General features: G+C 40.6%; 1 protein-coding gene and 1 long non-coding RNA gene across 4 annotated transcripts in view; one reads left to right on the plus strand and one right to left on the minus strand.

Annotated features, from left to right (window-relative positions):
- Nucleotides 1-19,096, plus strand: part of LOC121699603 — a 22,390-nt gene continuing 3,294 nt past the window's right edge. For 2 of the 3 annotated variants that reach the window (XM_042081880.1, XM_042081883.1), the window contains exons 1-10: nucleotides 1-1,650; nucleotides 5,927-6,119; nucleotides 6,842-7,059; nucleotides 7,696-7,783; nucleotides 8,266-8,683; nucleotides 11,271-11,325; nucleotides 11,591-11,696; nucleotides 13,327-14,440; nucleotides 14,805-14,907; nucleotides 15,407-15,518. In XM_042081880.1, coding sequence (XP_041937814.1) covers nucleotides 6,079-6,119; nucleotides 6,842-7,059; nucleotides 7,696-7,783; nucleotides 8,266-8,683; nucleotides 11,271-11,325; nucleotides 11,591-11,696; nucleotides 13,327-14,440; nucleotides 14,805-14,907; nucleotides 15,407-15,518 — 2,255 coding nt within the window. In that variant the 5' untranslated portion in view covers nucleotides 1-1,650; nucleotides 5,927-6,078. The remainder of the gene's footprint in view (nucleotides 1,651-5,926; nucleotides 6,120-6,841; nucleotides 7,060-7,695; nucleotides 7,784-8,265; nucleotides 8,684-11,270; nucleotides 11,326-11,590; nucleotides 11,697-13,326; nucleotides 14,441-14,804; nucleotides 14,908-15,406; nucleotides 15,519-19,096) is intronic. The other variant, XM_042081881.1, reaches the window with a different exon arrangement.
- LOC121699638 lies at nucleotides 8,035-19,058 on the minus strand. The gene is made up of 4 exons (XR_006026996.1): nucleotides 19,049-19,058; nucleotides 15,922-15,927; nucleotides 10,625-10,628; nucleotides 8,035-8,208 (listed from the first exon to the last, which is right to left on the minus strand). It is a non-coding gene; the product is annotated as an uncharacterized LOC121699638 (long non-coding RNA).

The raw sequence follows: 19,096 nt of genomic DNA on the forward strand, positions 1-19,096 counted from the left end.
TGGAGAGAGAGAAAAAAGAGGAAGAGAGAGAGAGAGAGAGAGAGAGAGAGAGAGAGAGAGGGAAGTAGGAGTTTCAGGGCTGAATTTTATTCCTCTCCAAGACAGAAAGAAAAAACACAACACAACCTCTGACACAGAGACAGAATGAGAATGAGACAGAAATAGTCTGAGGAATAGAGAGATACACAGAAGGAGAAAGGAGAAAAGGAAAAGCATAGTATATAGGCGTGCACACACACACACACACACACACTCACACACACACACAGAGGTGGACAGGGAGAGACAGCATGAGGCAGACTGAAAAAGGGGGACACAGACAGACTGCATGGACACTGAAAAGGCAGATTGAGCTAAACACTGAAAAGTGTTACCTAAAAACCATCTGACACAGCAGCAGTCGATGGTTCCCCCAGAATGATTGTAAACCCCAGATCCTTAACTGTCTAAGAGAACTATGCAAGGCCTAACGGGGGAGATGTCCACGTTCTTTAACATGTGTGTGTGTGTGTGTGTTTACACAGTTTTCACTTGTTCCCATCTCATCACAACTGTTTTGCCATTTGTAAACATTTCATCAAGATTTTACCTTTGATTACAAATGAATTACAGGAAAATGGATCTAAATATATCTAAATATAATGGCTAGCTGACTGTAAACAATAAGATTGTAAAACTAAGAGTTTACTTGGTTTTGGTGAGGATAAATAAACTCTTTGTTAAATGTTCTCAGGCGTGTTCTTGTAAATTTACAGATTACAGATAGTTTTAATGACTGTTTACTGCTACATCTCAGGACCTGTCCAAGGACCATGTCCTGTTGAAGTCTTTGATGTAACGACTTACATTAACTTACAGTGTCCTGTATTCATTCATAATAACAATGGTATAAAAAAAAAAAAAGACGTTTTGCTGTTGGTCCTATTGGCTTCTATTTATAAATCATAAATAACTTCATGAGTCATAAAATACAGACATGGAATTTTAAAATAAAACACATGTTGTAAACTGTTTAAAGGCCATAAAAAGGGAAAATGTTTCTCATTAAGATGTAATAAAAAAAAAAATTATCTTGTGAATTTCACTTGGAGGTCGATGTGTGTTACAAAACAGCCAAACAGGACTACTTACAGCACACAGTTCTTGGTGAAGGAGCAGTATAAAATGTCATGAAAGGGTTTGATGCTGCCATCTAGTGTTCAACCAGGTAGGTTGGATACTCTGCTGATTCCTGTTATCCATGGGAAACCAATGATATTTAATGGTACAGCAGGACCCACTTTAGATTTATGCAGTTTCTTTAATAAATGTCATTGTGTAAGTAGCCTAGCCTACTTGGAGGGACAGTGTTCTGCAGGAAGTTCAAGCATGCGTTAACCTCGGCTATAGGCAAGGAATCCGAAAAGGGGAGGCGCAAGACCACATCTGAATCGAGTATCGCACAACCAGAACGTAAACAATGGTCGGGAATAGTTAGGCCTATACAATTACGCAATATTTATCCTAGTAATAGTTAAGTTAAAAAAAAAGAATCCGTGCAAAAAGGACACTCTTCAAATCCGAGGCCAAAACGACAGGTGCTTGCTTGCACGTGTCTGTTGTCCGAAGTTCAAAACAGAACCGTAGGCCGAGCCGAGCCGAGCCTATGAGGTAAGTTATATCTTGTCGATGTAAAGGTTATTCACATTGCCTTACAACAGCCTATGTTTATGAATGATGGTTCTGCCTTTTAGCTCCCTAAATTGATGTTGATAACGCTATAAAGTCAATATACTTATGAGCCAGTTCGTTACATGTTCGTGCTGCTGCTGGTGATGGCTCCTGCGGATCAAGAGTCCAAACCTTGAACGTGATGTCCGTGATCGAAGACTAGACTACACATCAAATTAAGATTAAGAGTTTAAGTGGTCGTTGTTGTAACATGCACGTCAGGCATTTTCACGGGCTTTCTTAAATTGAATAACGCCTGACATAAAGTCTGGCTAGTTAGCTCGCCATTTAATTATGACCGCCGCCCAGCGAAGCGGCGGTCATATAGGTTTAGTCAGATTTTTTTCTTTTTTTTTTTCTTTTATTTATTTTTTTATTTTTCGCATGCCCAAATTTCCGTCAATGATTCCCGGGACACTGAAAGACCGGGGTACACGAAACTTGGTGGACATGTAACCCCACATGGATAGCATGGAACCATCGTTTTTCGTTTTGATCTGTAGCCCCCCCGCTGAATTGGACCCCCCGAAAGGAGGGTAGGGCAGACACAGTTTTCTGTGAATATCTCGAAAACCGTAGGGTTTAGGAGGACCATTTTTTTTTTGTATGTTGATCTCAAGGGGCCATGTCAACCCATTCCATAACCACTCATTTCATGTATAGCGCCACCTAGTTAAACACAAAAAAGTAAAAATGAGGTGGTGTAATTGAAGGTATCTGTGACCTAACATAGTCAAAACTGCACGAAATTGGAAGTGTAGGATCATTATGACACCCTCTGTATGCACGCCAAGTTTTGTGGAATTCCGTTCATGGGGGGCCACACAATAAATTAATTTATGTTACTATACACCAACTGGCCTGTAGGTGGCCGGAGACAGTTTTCTGTGAATATCTCGAGAACCGTAGGGCCTAGGAGGTCCACCTTTTTTTTGTATGTTGGTCTTAAGGGGGCATGTCAACCCATCCCATTACCACTTATTTCATGTATAGCGCCACCTAGTTAAAAATTAAAAAGCAAAAAATTTGGTGTTTTCATCTCAATATCTCTGGCTGACAAGGTCAAAACTGCACGAAATTAAAAGTGTAGGATCATTATGACACCCTCTGAATGCATGCCGAGTTTTGTGTACTTCCGTTCATGGGGGGCCTTACAATAAAATAATTTATGTGTACATTTAGTGACGTACACCAACAAGGATTCCCGGGACACTGAAAGACCGGGGTACACAAAACTTGGTGGGCATGTACCCCCACATGGATAGCATGGAACCGTCATTTTTCGTTTTCATCTGCAGCCCCCCCCGCTGGACTGGACCCCCCAAAGGAGGGTAGGGCAGACACAGTTCTCTGTGAATCTTTTATGGTATGTTGGTCTCAAGGGCCCACATCAACCTGGCTCATAATCACTCATTTGTGATTTGCCCCCCCGGTAAAAAATGAAAATCAGTAGGATTAAAAGAAAGCCAAAATAAATATTCATCATCATCATCATGGCTGCATTTTCAGTATTGGCGAGAAGTAGTCGTTTGTCCACTAGATGGCGCATCGTTGCAGTGAGACGTAATTTTGTTAAAAGTTAAAAGTGGGTTGGAAAAAAACAATGGACGCTTCATACAAGGACTGTAATTTACCGCAGCGAACATCTAATAAGGATAGGACGATGTTCACATGAAGTGTAATTCCCATTTCTTCTTGAAGCCGAAATAAATCTGAGGATGTTTATCGGACATGCTTGGTTTTTACTGCAGGTACGTTAATCTTGTAATATCAATAAGGACCTAGGTAATGTTACCGTTAGCGTTGGTTGAGTGATGGAGGCCCATTTGATTTATTGCATTTGTAGAAAACTATAAATGCGGTTATACCAAGCAAATGTATAGCAGCACTGTTTGTATCTTTCGACTGTCATTTATTGCACGTGCTACAAAATCATTCTGTGCCATGGAAGATTTACCAACGTTACACCGGTCTGATACAGTTTTGCCTATACATGCGTGAGACTGAGACGCCTGTTTATTTTGTTTTAAGTGCGTGCGAGAGGGTGTGAGAGGGGAATCGATGTGCTTTGATTCCAGCTTGGTAGTTGTAGTCTGTGAAATTAAAAAGCACGTGTGTGTGAAGTATCCAAACAATGACACCTTCATTTCATTATGGCTGCTTTAGCAACACACCTTAAGCTACTGTGTAGTGGGTCCCATTTAGAAGTGGCTACTTCATTCGCGCTTTCCTTGACTCATGGAGCTGCGTGAATGTTATTACAACTTTTCGCCACGATATTACAGTTTAAGTCCGCTTGATACTGTAAGGCGTAAGCCATTGGTTTCCAAAGGAGATTTTATTTGTGTCGCCAGCATAGCCTATTGACAATTTATGTTGTAAATAGGCCTACCTTATAATCCTACCTGTAGCTTAGGGAAGCTAACAGCTTTCTATTAGGATCTAGTTTGTTAGTTACCGTTTTGTCATGCAACATTTTTGCATTTAGAATAGCCAGAGCGTGTATATCTCAATCGGAAAATTAAACAATATCGGGTGCCTATGGACTAGGCTGGGTGAACCCAGCCTGATCTGCCCGCTATTTATTTTTTGATTTCTTAAAAGATTGAGCTTGGTCTGATGAAAGCCAGACTAGCCATGGACCTCAGTTAAACAATGCAAGGGAACATGAATCAGCCTATATTTGCAGTAACAATAACGGACAAAAGCTCTTCAACTTTGGCCCGTTAAAATGTGTATGAACAGTCTAGCGACGCATTTCATCAAGGCCCATTTGGACATGTCAGTTATTTGCACCACTGGTTAGATGTAAAACAGCATTTCGTTTCAGACTAGGCTACTGTTACTTAATTTGTGCATTAACGATAAAGTTTCAGACTACTGTTACTTAATTTGTGCATTGACAATAAAGTATTACATGAACTAAAGATGACTAAAATCTTATGTAGAAGAAGAAACATTCACAAAAAATCCATCCATCCAAAAATGACCTTTGTTTTTGATAGCTGTTGAAAACGGCATGGAACTGACAGAGATGTTTTTGTTTAAAAATACATAAAAAATAAATAAATAAATAAATAACATTATGCTGATACCTTTTGCTTTTCCCAAATACAATGTAGCCTACAGGTGTAAGTGACCTTTCATCAATCCAGTTGCAATGGATGAACTGTGATGAACTGCCCTACTTGTGATTGTTTAGAGATTTTAAAGGTTTTATAACAATTCTACATCTTCTTTGGCTATTCTACAATCTATTCACCTTTTCAGCACCAGTAGGGTACTTTCTGTGCAGCCGCACACACACACTCAGGCATGCCAAACAAGCATACACAAAAGTTTCAAGAGGGGGGGATGGAGTAAAATATGGAGACAAATTGAAGTGTGATTTATTTTCGCGGAACGGATGTACAGGACTGAGCGGCGGTCATATTTTGTACCGCTATGCGGTACATCTAGTTTTACACCATTTCCACGCCCCGCCCACACATCCAGTAAGCCATTGCCCTGCACATTGTGGTAGGTAGCCTACATTGATGGACTTTAACGACTAACGAGCCATTTAGCCTATGCAGCTGCAGCACCAGCACCAGCACCAGCGCAGACAGACACAGAATAGACCTGTGGGGTTCTTGTGTAACGAATAATCATAAATATTGATTGAACAGAACATAAAGAAGTGATCCATGTTTAAGTTACCCTAACCCCTTGTTAGTCTCCAGTGGGCAACCCTATGTGATCTTAGTTGGGTAACTATTACATGAGGCTCAGAATGGGCAACACAAATGGTGTCTGTTTGCATTAACCAAATGGGTCAGGCATGGGCAAATATAATGAGTCTCACATAGGCTGACTTGGTAGGTCCCAGGTGGTATGCCCTACCTATTTACAATAAGGATGTCACATTTTTTAAGGATACAGGACATTATCGAATTATCATTTTTGACAAAATTCAAGAAAATATTGAGGTATGATTTTTTTGTGTCATTGTCATTTGACGTTTTTTTTGCGATTGGTCCCTAATTCACACAGAAAAAATGGGCCCTGTGCAAAAATGCCCTGTGCACAAATTGGCACACGTGTCTATGAAACGCAGTTGTCCTTGCATACAAGACGTGCTTGAAGCATCGTCATACATCTGGACTAAGGCCATTTAATTAAGACCTAATACAGAAGCAGTATGGTGTGCCTCATATGTCTACGTTAACCTCTCTAGGGTAGGAAGTGCAAAAGTCTTCAAGAGTCAAATGAGCAGCCAACCAGAATCACTTGAGCAGAGTGCAATCTCGCATTTGAGACAGAGCAATCTCGGATTCGGAGGAGGAACCCCCCTCCCCAGAACAACTCTGACGGTCAGCAGAGACAAACATGATCAGCAGAGGGACCACCACTTGTTCCAACAGCCGAAGGTGAGTTGTTTATTTATTTTAATATGCTGTTTATTTATTTGTGAGTTGTTTATTTATTTTATTATTTTTCGTTTTTAAGTATATATGGTTTTTTTTGGGGGGGGGGGGGGGGGGGGGTTGCCTTAGTTCAGATAGGATAGTGAAGAGAGTGACAGGAAGTGAGTGGGAGAGAGAGGTGTGGTGGGATCAGGAAATGACCGCAGGTCGGATCCTAACCTAGTACAGGCGCTGTAGCAAGTGCAGAACTTGAGCAAGTTCTGTAGCAAGTGCAGAACTGGAGAAACACATTGTTCACACATGAAGTTTTATAGCATATAGATGTATATGCCATTAAACTGAAACTACTACTATCACTTTTGAGATGGGATGCATGTTTTTTTTTTTTTTTTTGATTCAACATCTCTGAGAGTCTGTTTGCTATCAGAACTGTCTGGTCATCTTTCCAGTGCTCCAGTAACCGACCTCACAAAGCCACTACTTCTGTTGCTTCTTCAGAATATGTTTTTGGCTTTGCCCTGGTTACATAGAATGCCCACAAAACCTTGCCCATAAAAACATAACAAACTATTCCAGCAAATTACTGACAAAATGCGCGTTTTGGAGAGTTTCAATTGCACGGAGGGAGGGGGAGGAAGTAGCGTGCTAGCTTTCTGTTTTGTTTGAATGTCAACAGAAGTGACATTACCCAGCATCGCTTAGAGCGCCTTTAACTTACTTTGCAGGAGGCCTTCATTCAGTGTGGTGGAGTTTGTGGATGAACTTGGCCCTGATAGCTGCAAGAAGGTGGACATCATCCCTTCCAAGTGGTTGGAGGGTCCTGACAGAAACGAATGCTGGTGGCCACCAAGTTCCATGCTCAATGTGGCCAAGGCCGTGGAAGAGGGCATGCCACCAGCTAGCAACTGGACACTGCGTGAAGTGCGTGTGCTGGCAAATGCAGGTAACTTCGGTTTTCCTCGTAAGATTGTGACACTCTTCTGCTTTCAGGGTTCCAATATTCAATTTCTCCGTACACCACTGTTGTCCAAGCTAGGGCTGCAACTAACAAAATAAAATGTCAAAATTGTGAAAAAATGTCAGTCAGTGTTTCCCATAGCCCGAATTTGTCCTCAAATGCCTGGTTTCATCCAAATATGTAACAGTTGACAACTATTTGATTAATCAATTCGTTGTTGCAGTCCTTGTCAAAACTTACGCTTATAAATGGCTGGTGTGGTTGAAGGTTTTCCCGACACCACTCATTCAATTCAGTTCATTCGCTGTTCAATTTGAGCTGTGGTTTATACCATGTAGATCCTATATGCATGTATATTACAATTAAAGGAGAATTCCTGCAATATTTCACATAGATCTCTGTTTCTCGAGGTCACCGAGTGCTGTCGGTACGGGAAAAAATAAAACGTCAGAAAAAAACTTGGTTCTACTGAACTCGAGTTGTTGCAGCCATGGCCCAAGGCTGCACTCTGAGGGCATGTTCATGGGGGGGTTGGGAGGGGCATGTTCATTATAGGGGCAGCCGGGGACTACTGGTTACTTATACTTATGTTCATATCTGTCTCTCTCCTGTCTTATACAGATACTTATGCAGATGCCAGAGTAAAGCTACATCAAGCTGAGTATTCATCTGACCTGACTGACACCAAAGGTGGCTCGAGAAAAAGAAAGTAAGTGTTTGTGGGGGAGTGCAAGTCCAAAGGTAATTTTCCTTCAGAGTATGGAAGCAGTACCGTAATTTATTTCACAACTATTAGCTGCGGCTTATACATTGATTTTGCAAAATTTCTTCAGCTATGAGGTTAATATATGGGGGCAGTTAATATGGTATTAATAGGATTTTTTTTAACTTGCATTAAACACTGTCCTGCGGTTTATACACAATGCGGCTAATACACAGGAAATTACCGTAGGTATGTAAAAGTCCGGCTTTAGAAAGTAAAAATCCTCCCATGTATGGGTTTTACTTGTGCACTTAACACATGTGATTTCACTAACTAGCTGACCTACCTGGCTTAAGAACTGTGCTAATTAGAATCTCCTGATTAAGTGAATGGTAGGAACCAAAATGTGGCAGGACTTTTACTTTCTGAAGCTGAACTTTACACCTTTACGTATGCTTTACTTTGTATGTCTCTGTTAACCTCTCTAGGGCAAGTGCAAATGTCCTCCAAAGAAAAATGAGCAGCCAATCAGAATCACGTGGGCGTTTGGATTCAGAGGAGGAACTTCCACGCACCCCCCCAGACCAAGTCCGAGGGCCGGCGGAGAAGAACATTATCAGCCGAAACACCAGCCCTCCTGCCCAACAAGATGCCAGGGCCACTGCCCAGCGAGACACCTGCCCTGCTCTTCAGGGAATCGGCCACCCCACTTGTGAAGCCATGTTGTCTAGAATTATTACAATGTTAGAAAAAATGAAGGAGACTCAAGAGGTCCATAGTATGATGTTAAATGCCTTGCCGAATAAGCAAGGCGTACCGACGATAGAGGACTCCGAAGGATCGGCCTCACCTCTAAGAATCCAAGCTGACGTTCATGTTCTCAATGAGGAGCAGGGGGAGACAGATGTAAGTTAACTTTTTTTGTATTTATTTATCAGACATGTATATCTAAACCAACTTGCGTGGCTACTAATTTGTATAAAACACAACGCGCCACGTAGTGCGCCATGAACCCACATGAACCAATGCTAATAATTACTGGGCAAAATCCTTGCTGATTTAATACCACGCCACCCACTAACATCTTTAGGTCTTCATAAAGAAGAGGAAGTTCTAATACATGAATTTATGCACCATACCTTTTAACGGTTACAACTCATACAGAAGGAACTATCACTAAACATTAAAATTACTCAAATATTGTGCAAATATTCAAATCACTGTCTGTTCTCACTGTGTGGTTTCCACAGCATGGTAACCTTATGTAAAGCACACTGCAGATTCAAATCAATGCCATTGGTCATATACAAATATACAGCGGGGAAAATAAGTATTGAACACGTCAAAAAAAATTTCAGTAAGTATACTTCCAATGAGGCTATTTGCATGAAATTTTCTCCAGACATTAGTATTAACTCAGATAATCCACCCATATAAAAAAATCCAAACATTAAAGTCCATAGGTAGAGTTATGTGCAATAAAGTGGAATGACACAGGAAAAAAGTATTGAACACGCCTGCTGAAATTTCTTAAATACTTTGTGGAAAAGCATTTATTCGTAATGACAGCTTCAAGGCATTTCCTGTATGATGAAACTAATCAGTCACAGTATTCTGGTGTGAGTTTGGCCCTTCTTTTAAACAGATAGTCCTTTAATATTAAAGATTTCAGGGGTCCCTCTTGTGAATCCTGATCTTTAGTTAACTTCCAAAACTGTTCAATTGGATTGAAGTCAGGGCCTTGATTTCCTTTCTCTGAAATCAATTGAGAGCTTCCTTTGCTGAATGGTTTGAATCATTGTCCTGCTGGAAGGTCTAGCCATGTCTCATCCTCATCATCCTGGTGGATGTAAAGATTCTCCCAGAACAAAATGACTCCATTCATCATTCCTTCAACTGTATGAAGTCTGCTAGTACCATGAGATGAAAAACAGCCCACACCATGATGCCACCACCTCCAAACCTCCATGTTCGTAGGGTATTTTTAGGGTGATGCACAGTGCCATTTCTCCTCCAAATATGGTGTGTAGTATGACATTGAAAAGTTACATGTGTAGTATGACAATGAAGTTACATGTGTAGTATGACAATGAAAAGTTCAATTTTTAACCAGAATACATTCTTTCAGTATTTCATAGGATTGTTCAAATGTTGTGTAGCAAACTTTCAACGAGCTTTGACATGTTTTTCTTCAGCAATAGAGTCATGCGGGGTGAGGGTGCATAGAGGCCATGGCGGTGGAGTGCATTACTTATTTTCTCTGTAACAATTGTAACTGCTGCCTCCAAATCTTTTTGGAGTTTTTTCAGAGTGGTCCTTGGCTCTTGGGCTATTCTTCTGACTATCCTTCTGACTTCCTGGTCAGAAATCTTGCAAGGAGATCCTGTGCATGGCCAGTTGATGATGTAGTGATGTTCCTTCCACTTGCAAATAATGGCTCCAATACTGCTTGCTGGATGATTCTGAATGATTCTGATGATTTCATTATTATATGTGCCCTCTTATTTACTTATTTACTTACTTTTTTGTTTACTTGAATGTTATGTTTGTCTGTGGACCTAAATTGGTAAAATATGTCTTGTCTTCACCGTGGGATAGTGAGAAACGTAATTTCGATCTCTTTGTATGTCTGGAACATGTGAAGAAATTGACAATAAAGCTGACTTTGACTTTGACTTTGACTTTGAAGTTTTGAAGTGCATCTGTAACCAGTTCCATTAATATGTTTTGCAACAATAAGGTTGCAAAGATCTTGGGAGAGCTCTTTGCTTTTACCCATCATGAAATGTTTCTTGTGTGACACCTTTCTAACAAAATTTTTTTTATAGCTCACCAGTATGTACTAACCCAGCTTATATGAATTTGCACAGATAGGAGGGATCATTTCTCTAACTACTTAGATTCCAGTTTGTTCCTTGCCATTCCCTGCGTTTGTGTACTGCTTTTTCTTAGCGTGTTAAATACTTTTTCCCTATGCCATTCCACTTTTTTACTCATAACACTACTTTTAGACATTAATGTTTGGATTTTTATATATGTGTGGATTACCTAAGTTAATACTAATGTCCGGTGAAAATTTCATGCGAATAGCCTCACTGGAAGTATACTTACTGAAAAAAATGTTGACGTGTTCAATACTTATTTTCCCCGCTGTATATGGCACTATTACACAATTCCACCATGCCTTCAAATGCTTAAAGAAGCCCTATTATGCTATTATTTACTGTTTATTACTTCATTTGTTGGGTCTAATAGAATTGATTTACAACGTCAAAGTGTCGTCGGCCACATTATTTTTCCTCATACAGTACGTCTATCAGTATTACAACCTCTATGTGAAACGCCCAGTTGCTGAGAATTTTTACAGTTAGAATCTTGGCGCTGACAGAAACGTCTCGTCAGACATTTGTAAGTTAGGCAATCTACTTATCGGGTTAAATTGTAGAATCTTTGGAGTTTATCCTTTTTTCTCTTTTTTGGAATTTATCCCTAGGTTGGCATGGTGACAGATGTAGGGAGCACAAGTGTGGACAAAGCAACACAGCACAGTAAGTGAATTAACTAAGTGTAACTAAAGTTGAGTCTTCAGTCAAGTCATTGTGGAACTTGAATAGTGGTCAACATCTATGCGCCTTTGTATAATACCCAAGTATGATTTGTGACATTCTTGAAAACACTGAGATTCAACCAAGTTGCAGTTATGAGAGAGATCTTAATCCTTGTTTTTATTCTAGGGTCAAAATTGTTCTCGTTATTGAACCTGTTACTGTACAAAGGCGTTTGGATATTCTTAAATGCTAGTTTGTTTTCCAGAGGTTCGGAAGAAGAACATGCCGTCAAAAAGCAAACTGCAAAAAGCTGAGAGGGAGCAGTCAAAACGGTCCAAAGGTGAACAGAGTCCGAAAAAGCAGTCTTCAAAGTAAGCACTATTGAAAATGCGGTAACACTTTACTTGACAGTATCGACATAAGAGTGATATGACACTGTCATGAACACATGACACTGTCATGACACATGAACCCTAACCCTAATCCTAATCCTAACCCTAACTTTAACCCTAAACCTAATCCTAACCCTAATTTGTTATGACAAAAACCGACACTTAATGACAGAAGCGTTATGTCATAAATGTTTATGACTTGTTTATGACACGTTCATGACAGTGTCATGTCACTCTTATGTCGATACTGTCAAGTAAAGTGTAACCGGAAATGCTCTAGCTGAAGTGGGGTTGCAAAAATTAAGCGATTAATAGTACATTTATTGGCAACTATATAGACACGAGGCATTTGAGGACTTAAAGGTACACTTTTACCTTAATATAACCTCTATGAAGCCAATTTGATGATAAAAGAACTTGTAATAGGGGAAATATTCACCTAGTATTGCCATAGAGCATAGCTGTAGCGGGTTGCTACCAAGAGAACCGGCAATGGAACTTCAAGAATTGCCGACCCGGAGACACCTTGTGAGAATCGTGAAACATTACCTTGTTGAAGTTGCATTGCTGGTTCTCTCGGTGGCGACCCTCGATGGCAATGCTAGGTAAACGATTCTTCTATTACAAGTTCAAATTGGCTTCTGGAGGTTATATTAGGGTAAAAATCTTGCATAGTGTACCTTTTAAGCTTTTGGGAAACACTGATCGATATCACTATTTTTTACATTTTGTAGACCAAACTGAATCAATCAAGTAATTGAGAATATAACCGACAGATTAATTCATTAGAAAAATAATTTCTAGTTACTGCCTCAAACTGCCCCCAGTATTTCCTTTTTCAAATTCAATCAAACATCACAAACAACCCGATGAAATATGCTGCCAGAGTTGAATTTTCACGGTGTGGTGGTTGCCTCCTCTCCTCATTATACATGGTGTAGTGGCGTGTAAATGTGCTCCTCTGAAGAATCAGAAGGTTGTGTAGTCCTGATTGTAAAGTGAAACTTAGAAAAAATAAGGAAGCTCAGTGTTTCCCACAGAATTTAATTCTATTTGTGGTGGTAGTTTTGCAGAATTACCTTGAATGCAACAGTTTTTAACAAATTAGCGCAGTGTGGTTATGATGCTAACCAGATTTAAGCACAATGTAGTACAACCTAGAAAATCATTTTGTGGTGGTCAATGTTGATATTGTGGTGGGCCGCCACAAATAAGTGAATGTATGGGAAACACTGAAGCTGTCTAAAGCAAGTGGTATATTCCTCCGTGCCCATTTGCACGGCGTTGAAGACGTGCATCATTGATGCGCGGTCCCAATTGTTGGGAAGCACACGAAACCCTCAACGTGGACGTTGATGACTCAATGCAGGAGTATGTCATGGCCTTAAGCTGTCGTTAGTGAATCACTCTCCTGTGTTGTACTAACATGGTTCTTCTGAGTTTACTTTGTGAAACTGAGCTAAACACCTCTGGTTCTTTGTAGCTTTCACCTTGAAGAAAAGGTAGCCCCCCCCCACCCCTCATACTATATAATTTGTACTGTCACTACGAAATTCAACAACAGAACAAACAAGAAAACAAATGTTAACACCTCATTATTTTTTTAAAGGAAAGTCTACAATAGAGAGGACGTGGCGCTAGCTTTGGGGGAGCTGCAGGTTGGGGGGAGCCTTCGCAAGGTTGCGGCAAAGTACCACATCCCCCACACAACCTTGCAGGACTACAAGAAAAATAAGTACATGCACCATCCTCACCCCAACCGCATCCTGACTCCGGCCGAGGAGGATGCCCTGGTGGACTACATTCGGTGGATGAGTGAGCACGGCTTCTCCATCACACACGCGGTGGCCAAGACGCTCGCTTTGGAGATGGTGGAGGCCACAGGTCGCCCCACCTTGGTCAACCTGGAGGGAGGCTTCAGCAAAATGTGGTGGTTCCGTTTCCGTCGCCGCCACCGGGACATAACCTCAAGAACACCTGACACCCTGGACCGCAACAGGCCTCATGGAGCAACGGAGGAGGCTGTGGCTGTGGATGGGCTCTTCTCTCTCATTGAGCCCCTCTACGCTAAGCACGGTCTGGGAGATAAGCCGCACCTAATATTTAACTGCGACGAAACAGTGTTTGGTCAAACCCATTCCAGAGAAATGGTCTTCTGCCAGAAGCATGTAGATTCCCAGCAAAACACTTTAAAGGATGCTATAACTGTCCACTGCTGTGTAAGTGCAAGTAGTGAGAGTATCCCACCCCTTATTATTTTCGCCAAATCCCTCCCCAAAGCTTCCTACGCCCTAGACGGGCCCAAAGACGCGCTGTACGGCGTCTCTAAGGAGGGCTATATGGACAGTGACCTGTTTGTGAAGTGGCTGGGCCACTTTGTGAAATATGCCCCCACCGAGCGCCCCCTTGTTTTGTTCCTGGACCAACGTGAGACGCACGTCTCCAAAGACGTGGTCAACTTCTGTCAAGACAAGGGCATCGAGCTGGTGTGCTTACCGGCGAACACCACGCACATGCTCCAGCCGCTGGACGTGTCTGTGTTCGGGCCGCTGAAGCTGGCGTCCCAGTTGGGGCTTGTTCGAGGGGACCGGGTGAGCAAGCGGCGGTTTTCTGCGCTTTTTAAGTGCGCATACCGCAAGGCGGTGACACCAACCAATATAAAGAGCGGGTTCAGTAAAACGGGCCTCTTCCCACTGGACAGGGCGGCGGTGGATTCTCCACAGGTAAATACAGTAAATAAATGAATAATCAGTTACCGTAATTACCGTAAACATTTCTTAAGACATAAGATTATACTATGCAGTTTCGGGTACATTTTGTTAACAAGCTCCCTGTTAACAAGAGTCGCGGGATATTTATATTTTACGACTGAAAGCCTGACGAGGTTGACGTTCTCTTTTCCTCTTCTTTGTTTCCTCCGAAACCACTTTCCTTGTTCCCATTGCTGCCCGAAGCATAAAATACATACGGTTACTAGCCTGCAGTGTGTGCCAAATACAAAAGACAAATTGTGGTAATTGTTGTTTCGAACACAAGTTGTGTGTTAAAAAAGCACTAACATCAAATATACCTTTTCCCCCTTTGCAGATCGTGAAAACGACAGCCTCTGCTTTGCGTGCTGCCTCCACCAGTGATGCTGCTGCCGGCCCTGATGCTGCTGCCGTCCCTGATGCTGCTGCTGCCCCTATAGGTGGGAGCAATGCATACTTGTGTATATATTTGACAATTTTTCAACCGTCCCATCCTTCCTCAAGGTGCTCTAAGCGATGTTACACGGTTTCTAAGCTAAAACATTTTTTGTTGCATACTGCAAACACCATCCGCTAGCTGTCTGTGGCCTGCATACACTGTAAAAAAAAAACTCGGTCTCTGTGGACAGCCCAGGCTCCAAAAACGGCAACAAAAACAACTTGGTCCAACCTGGACCATAAAAACAACAAACTGTTCCAGCAAATCGCCGATGAGATGCCCGTTTAGGAGAGTTTCAATTGCATGGGAGGGAGGGGGAGGGAGTAGCGTGCTAGCTCTCTGTTTTGTTTGAACGTCAACAGAAGCGACGTTACCCAACTTCGCTTAGAGTACCTTTAAACGTTTTCAAAATGGTTCTTGTTATTGAACCTGGTTATGTACAAAGACGCTATTTGTAAATGTTAGCTTGGATATTCTTAAACACAAGTTTGTTTTTACAGAGGTTCTTAAGAAGAACAAACCATCAAAAAGAAAACTGCAAAAAGCTGAGAGGGTGCAGTCAAAACGGTTCAAAGGTGAACACCAAAAAAGTCCAAAAAAGCAGTCTCCAAGGTAAAGACACACACGCACGCACACACACACACACACACACACATACATATACATATATGTACAGTGCAACCAGAACGTTTTCAGACCCTTTCAAGTTTTCCACATTTTGTAATGTTTCAAACTCATCTTAAAATGTATTCAATTCATTTTTTTCATCAATCTACACACAATGCTCCAACACTCCACAAAAAAACAGGTGTTTGGAGTGTTTTGTAAATTTATAAAAAAAATATAAGAAAAAAAATCCATTTACATAAGTATTCAGACCCTTTGTTATGACACTTTGCCATTGTGCTCTGATGCATCCTACCTCTATCAGTGGTCCTTGAGATGCTTCTACAACTTGATTGGAGTCCACAGTCTGTGCCTAAATTAATTCACTGGACATTATTAGGAGAGGCACACATCTCTTTATATACGGTCTCACAGTTGATGGTGTATGTCAGCGTGAAAACCAAGCCACAAGGTTAAGAGAATTGTCTGTAGACCTGCGAGACAGATCAGAGGAAGGATACAGGAAAATTCTGCAGCATCGAAAGTGCCCAAAAGCCCAGTAGCCTCCATAATTCTCAAATGGAAAAGTTTGGAACAACCAACAGTCTTCCTAGATCTGGGTGCTCAGCCAAACTGAGTAATCCGGGACGAAGGGCCTTGGTCAGAGGCCAAGGTCCCTCCGACATACACCATCAACTGTGAGACCGTATATAAAGAGATGTTTGCCTTTCCTAATAATGTCCAGTGAATTAATTTAGGCACAGGTGGACTCCAATCAAGTTGTAGAAGCATCTCAAGGACCATTGATAGAAGTAGGATGCACCAGAGCTCAATTGCAAAGTGTCATAACAAAGGGTCTGAATACTTATGTAAATGAAATATTTCAGTCTATAATTGTTAGAAATTATATATATTTTTGTGGAGTGTTGAGAGTATTGTGTGTAAATTGATGAGAAGGTTGGGAAGATTGTGTAGTCCTAATTGTAAAGTAAAAGTTAGAAAATAAGAAAGCTATCCAAGTCGTCAAGTCAAGTCAAGTCAAGTTTATTTATATAGCACATTTCATACACAGAGGTCATTCAATGTGCTTTACATAAACAAAACCAAACAATAATAACAAATAAAAGCATAGAAGAGCAATATAGTCAAAGAATAGTTAAAAGGTAAAGATCATAATAAAAAGAAAACATAAAACACAAGGTAACATCATTTAAAAATAAAGAATAATTAGTAAGCAAAAACAAAGGCAAAAGTAGTAAAAAAGTAATAAAAGACAAAGTAGAATAATTATCAAGGCAGATTCAGAGTTTGTAACTCAGCACAGTTAGCAGAAAGCATCTGAGAACAGTTTGGTCTTAAGTCTAGATTTAAAACTGGCTAAAGTTGGGGCCTTTTTAATGTCATCCGAAAGTTGGTTCCACAGCTGAGCCGCATAGCAGCTAAAAGCTGCTTCACCATGTTTAGTTCTAACTGTAGATTTTACTAGCAGGTTATTCACCTGGGACCTGAGAGGACGAGAAGGTGTGTACTGCTGAAGCATGTCTGACAAGTATTTAGGTCCTGCTCCATTTACTGATTTATAAACAAGCAATAGTGCTTTAAAGTCAATTCTGTGACTTACTAGAAGCCAGTGCAAGGACTTAAGAATTGGAGTAATGTGGTCAGTTCTTTTAGTTTTTGTTAGAGTCCTAGCTGCTGCATTTTGTATCACCTGAAGCTGTTTAATAGTCTTTTTAGGAAGGCCTGTGAACAGTCCATTGCAGTAATCAACCCTGCTGGAGATAAATGCATGAATGAGTTTTTCTAAGTCATGTTTTGACATCAGCCCTCTAAGTTTGGCAATATTTTTGAGGTGGTAAAAAGCTGATTTAGTTATCGCTTTCATGTGGCTGTTGAAATTTAGATCACTGTCAATTAATACACCAAGATTTTTAACAGTATCCTTTGCCTTCAACCCTTTTGTGTCAAGGAGAGTGGCAACCCTAATTCTTTCCTCATTTTTACCAAATATAATTACTTCAGTTTTTTCTTTGTTCAGCTGAAGACATTTTTGAGACATCCAGGTGTTGATTTGTTCTATACACTGACACATAGATTCAAGAGGACCATAGTCGTTTGGTGATAGAGCTAAGTAAATTTGTGTGTCATCTGCATAGCTATGATATGAAATCAAATTATTTTGAATGATTTGTCCAAGTGGGAGCATATAGAGGTTGAATAATAGTGGCCCCAAGATCGACCCCTGGGGAACACCACAGGTCAAGGACATTGGTGATGAGGTACAGTTTCCGATGGCAACAAAGAAGCTCCTTTCTTGTAGATATGATTTTAGCCAGCTGATAACTATGCCTGTAAATCCAACCCAGTGTTCTAGTCTGTGTAGTAAAATATTGTGATCAACAGTGTCAAATGCTGCACTAAGGTCCAGTAGCACTAGGACTGATGTTTTACCTGAATCTGTGTTGAGGCGTATGTCATTGGAAACTTTAATGAGAGCTGTTTCAGTGCTGTGATTTGCCCAAAAACCAGACTGAAAGTAATCAAAATACCCATTTGATGTTAGGAAGGTGGTTAATTGATTAAAGACTACTTTTTCAATAATTTTGCCAATAAAAGGTAGATTGGATATGGGCCTGTAATTGTTTAGCATGGAGGCATCCAGGTTATTCTTCTTGAGAAGTGGCTTTACAACAGCTGTTTTCAGTGACTTAGGAAAAGTGCCAGACAGCAGTGATACATTTACAATTTGAAGGACATCCGCCGCTATGAGGTGAAAAACAGTTTTGAAGAAATTGGTAGGCAGAGTGTCTAAGACACATGTGGAAGAGCTGAGATTCTGTACCGTTTTTTCAAGTGTTTCGTAGTCTATCAAGCTGAACTCTGACATCAAGTTTAGTTTCCCTCTGTTTGTAGCTGGAAGTTCAGTATGTTGAATTTGTAATTGAGCAGATATGTTGAGTCTGATTTTGTCAATTTTACCTTTAAAAAAAGATGAAAACTCATTGCATTTATTAGTTGAGAGAAGTTCAGGCGCTAATTGTGAGGGGGGATTTGTTAACTTATCAACAGTTGAAAATAGAATACGAGTGTTATTTGAACTTCTATTGATAATGTTAGAAAAGAAAGACTGTCTTGCTTTGCATATTTCAGAGTTATATGTGCGGAGCATCTCTTTATGGATTTCATAGTGGATCTGAAGTTTGTATTTACGCCATTTTCTTTCAGTCTTCCTACACTCTCTTTTTAGAAGTTTAACTGCTGGATTTTGCCTCCATGGTGCTTTCTGTTTGTTCTTAACTTTCTTGAATTGTAATGGAGCAATGTCATCCATAATGTTTGCCATTTTTGCATTAAAGTGATCAAATAAGTCTTCAGAGTCTGACAGTTGACTTGACTTTAGTGAAAGTGCTTGCTCAAAGAGAGCACTTGTCTGATAATTTATGATTCTCCTTTCCAAGTCGTCAGTTGTTAGTACAACACAGGCGGGTGATTGACTATCATGGTTCTTTTGAGTTTACTTTCTGAAACTGGGTTACACACCTCTGGTTCTTTGTAGCTTTCACCTTGAAGAAAAGGTAGCCCCC

This window comes from Alosa sapidissima, chromosome 24, assembly GCF_018492685.1.
Source record: "Alosa sapidissima isolate fAloSap1 chromosome 24, fAloSap1.pri, whole genome shotgun sequence".
Lineage (NCBI taxonomy): Eukaryota > Metazoa > Chordata > Actinopteri > Clupeiformes > Clupeidae > Alosa > Alosa sapidissima.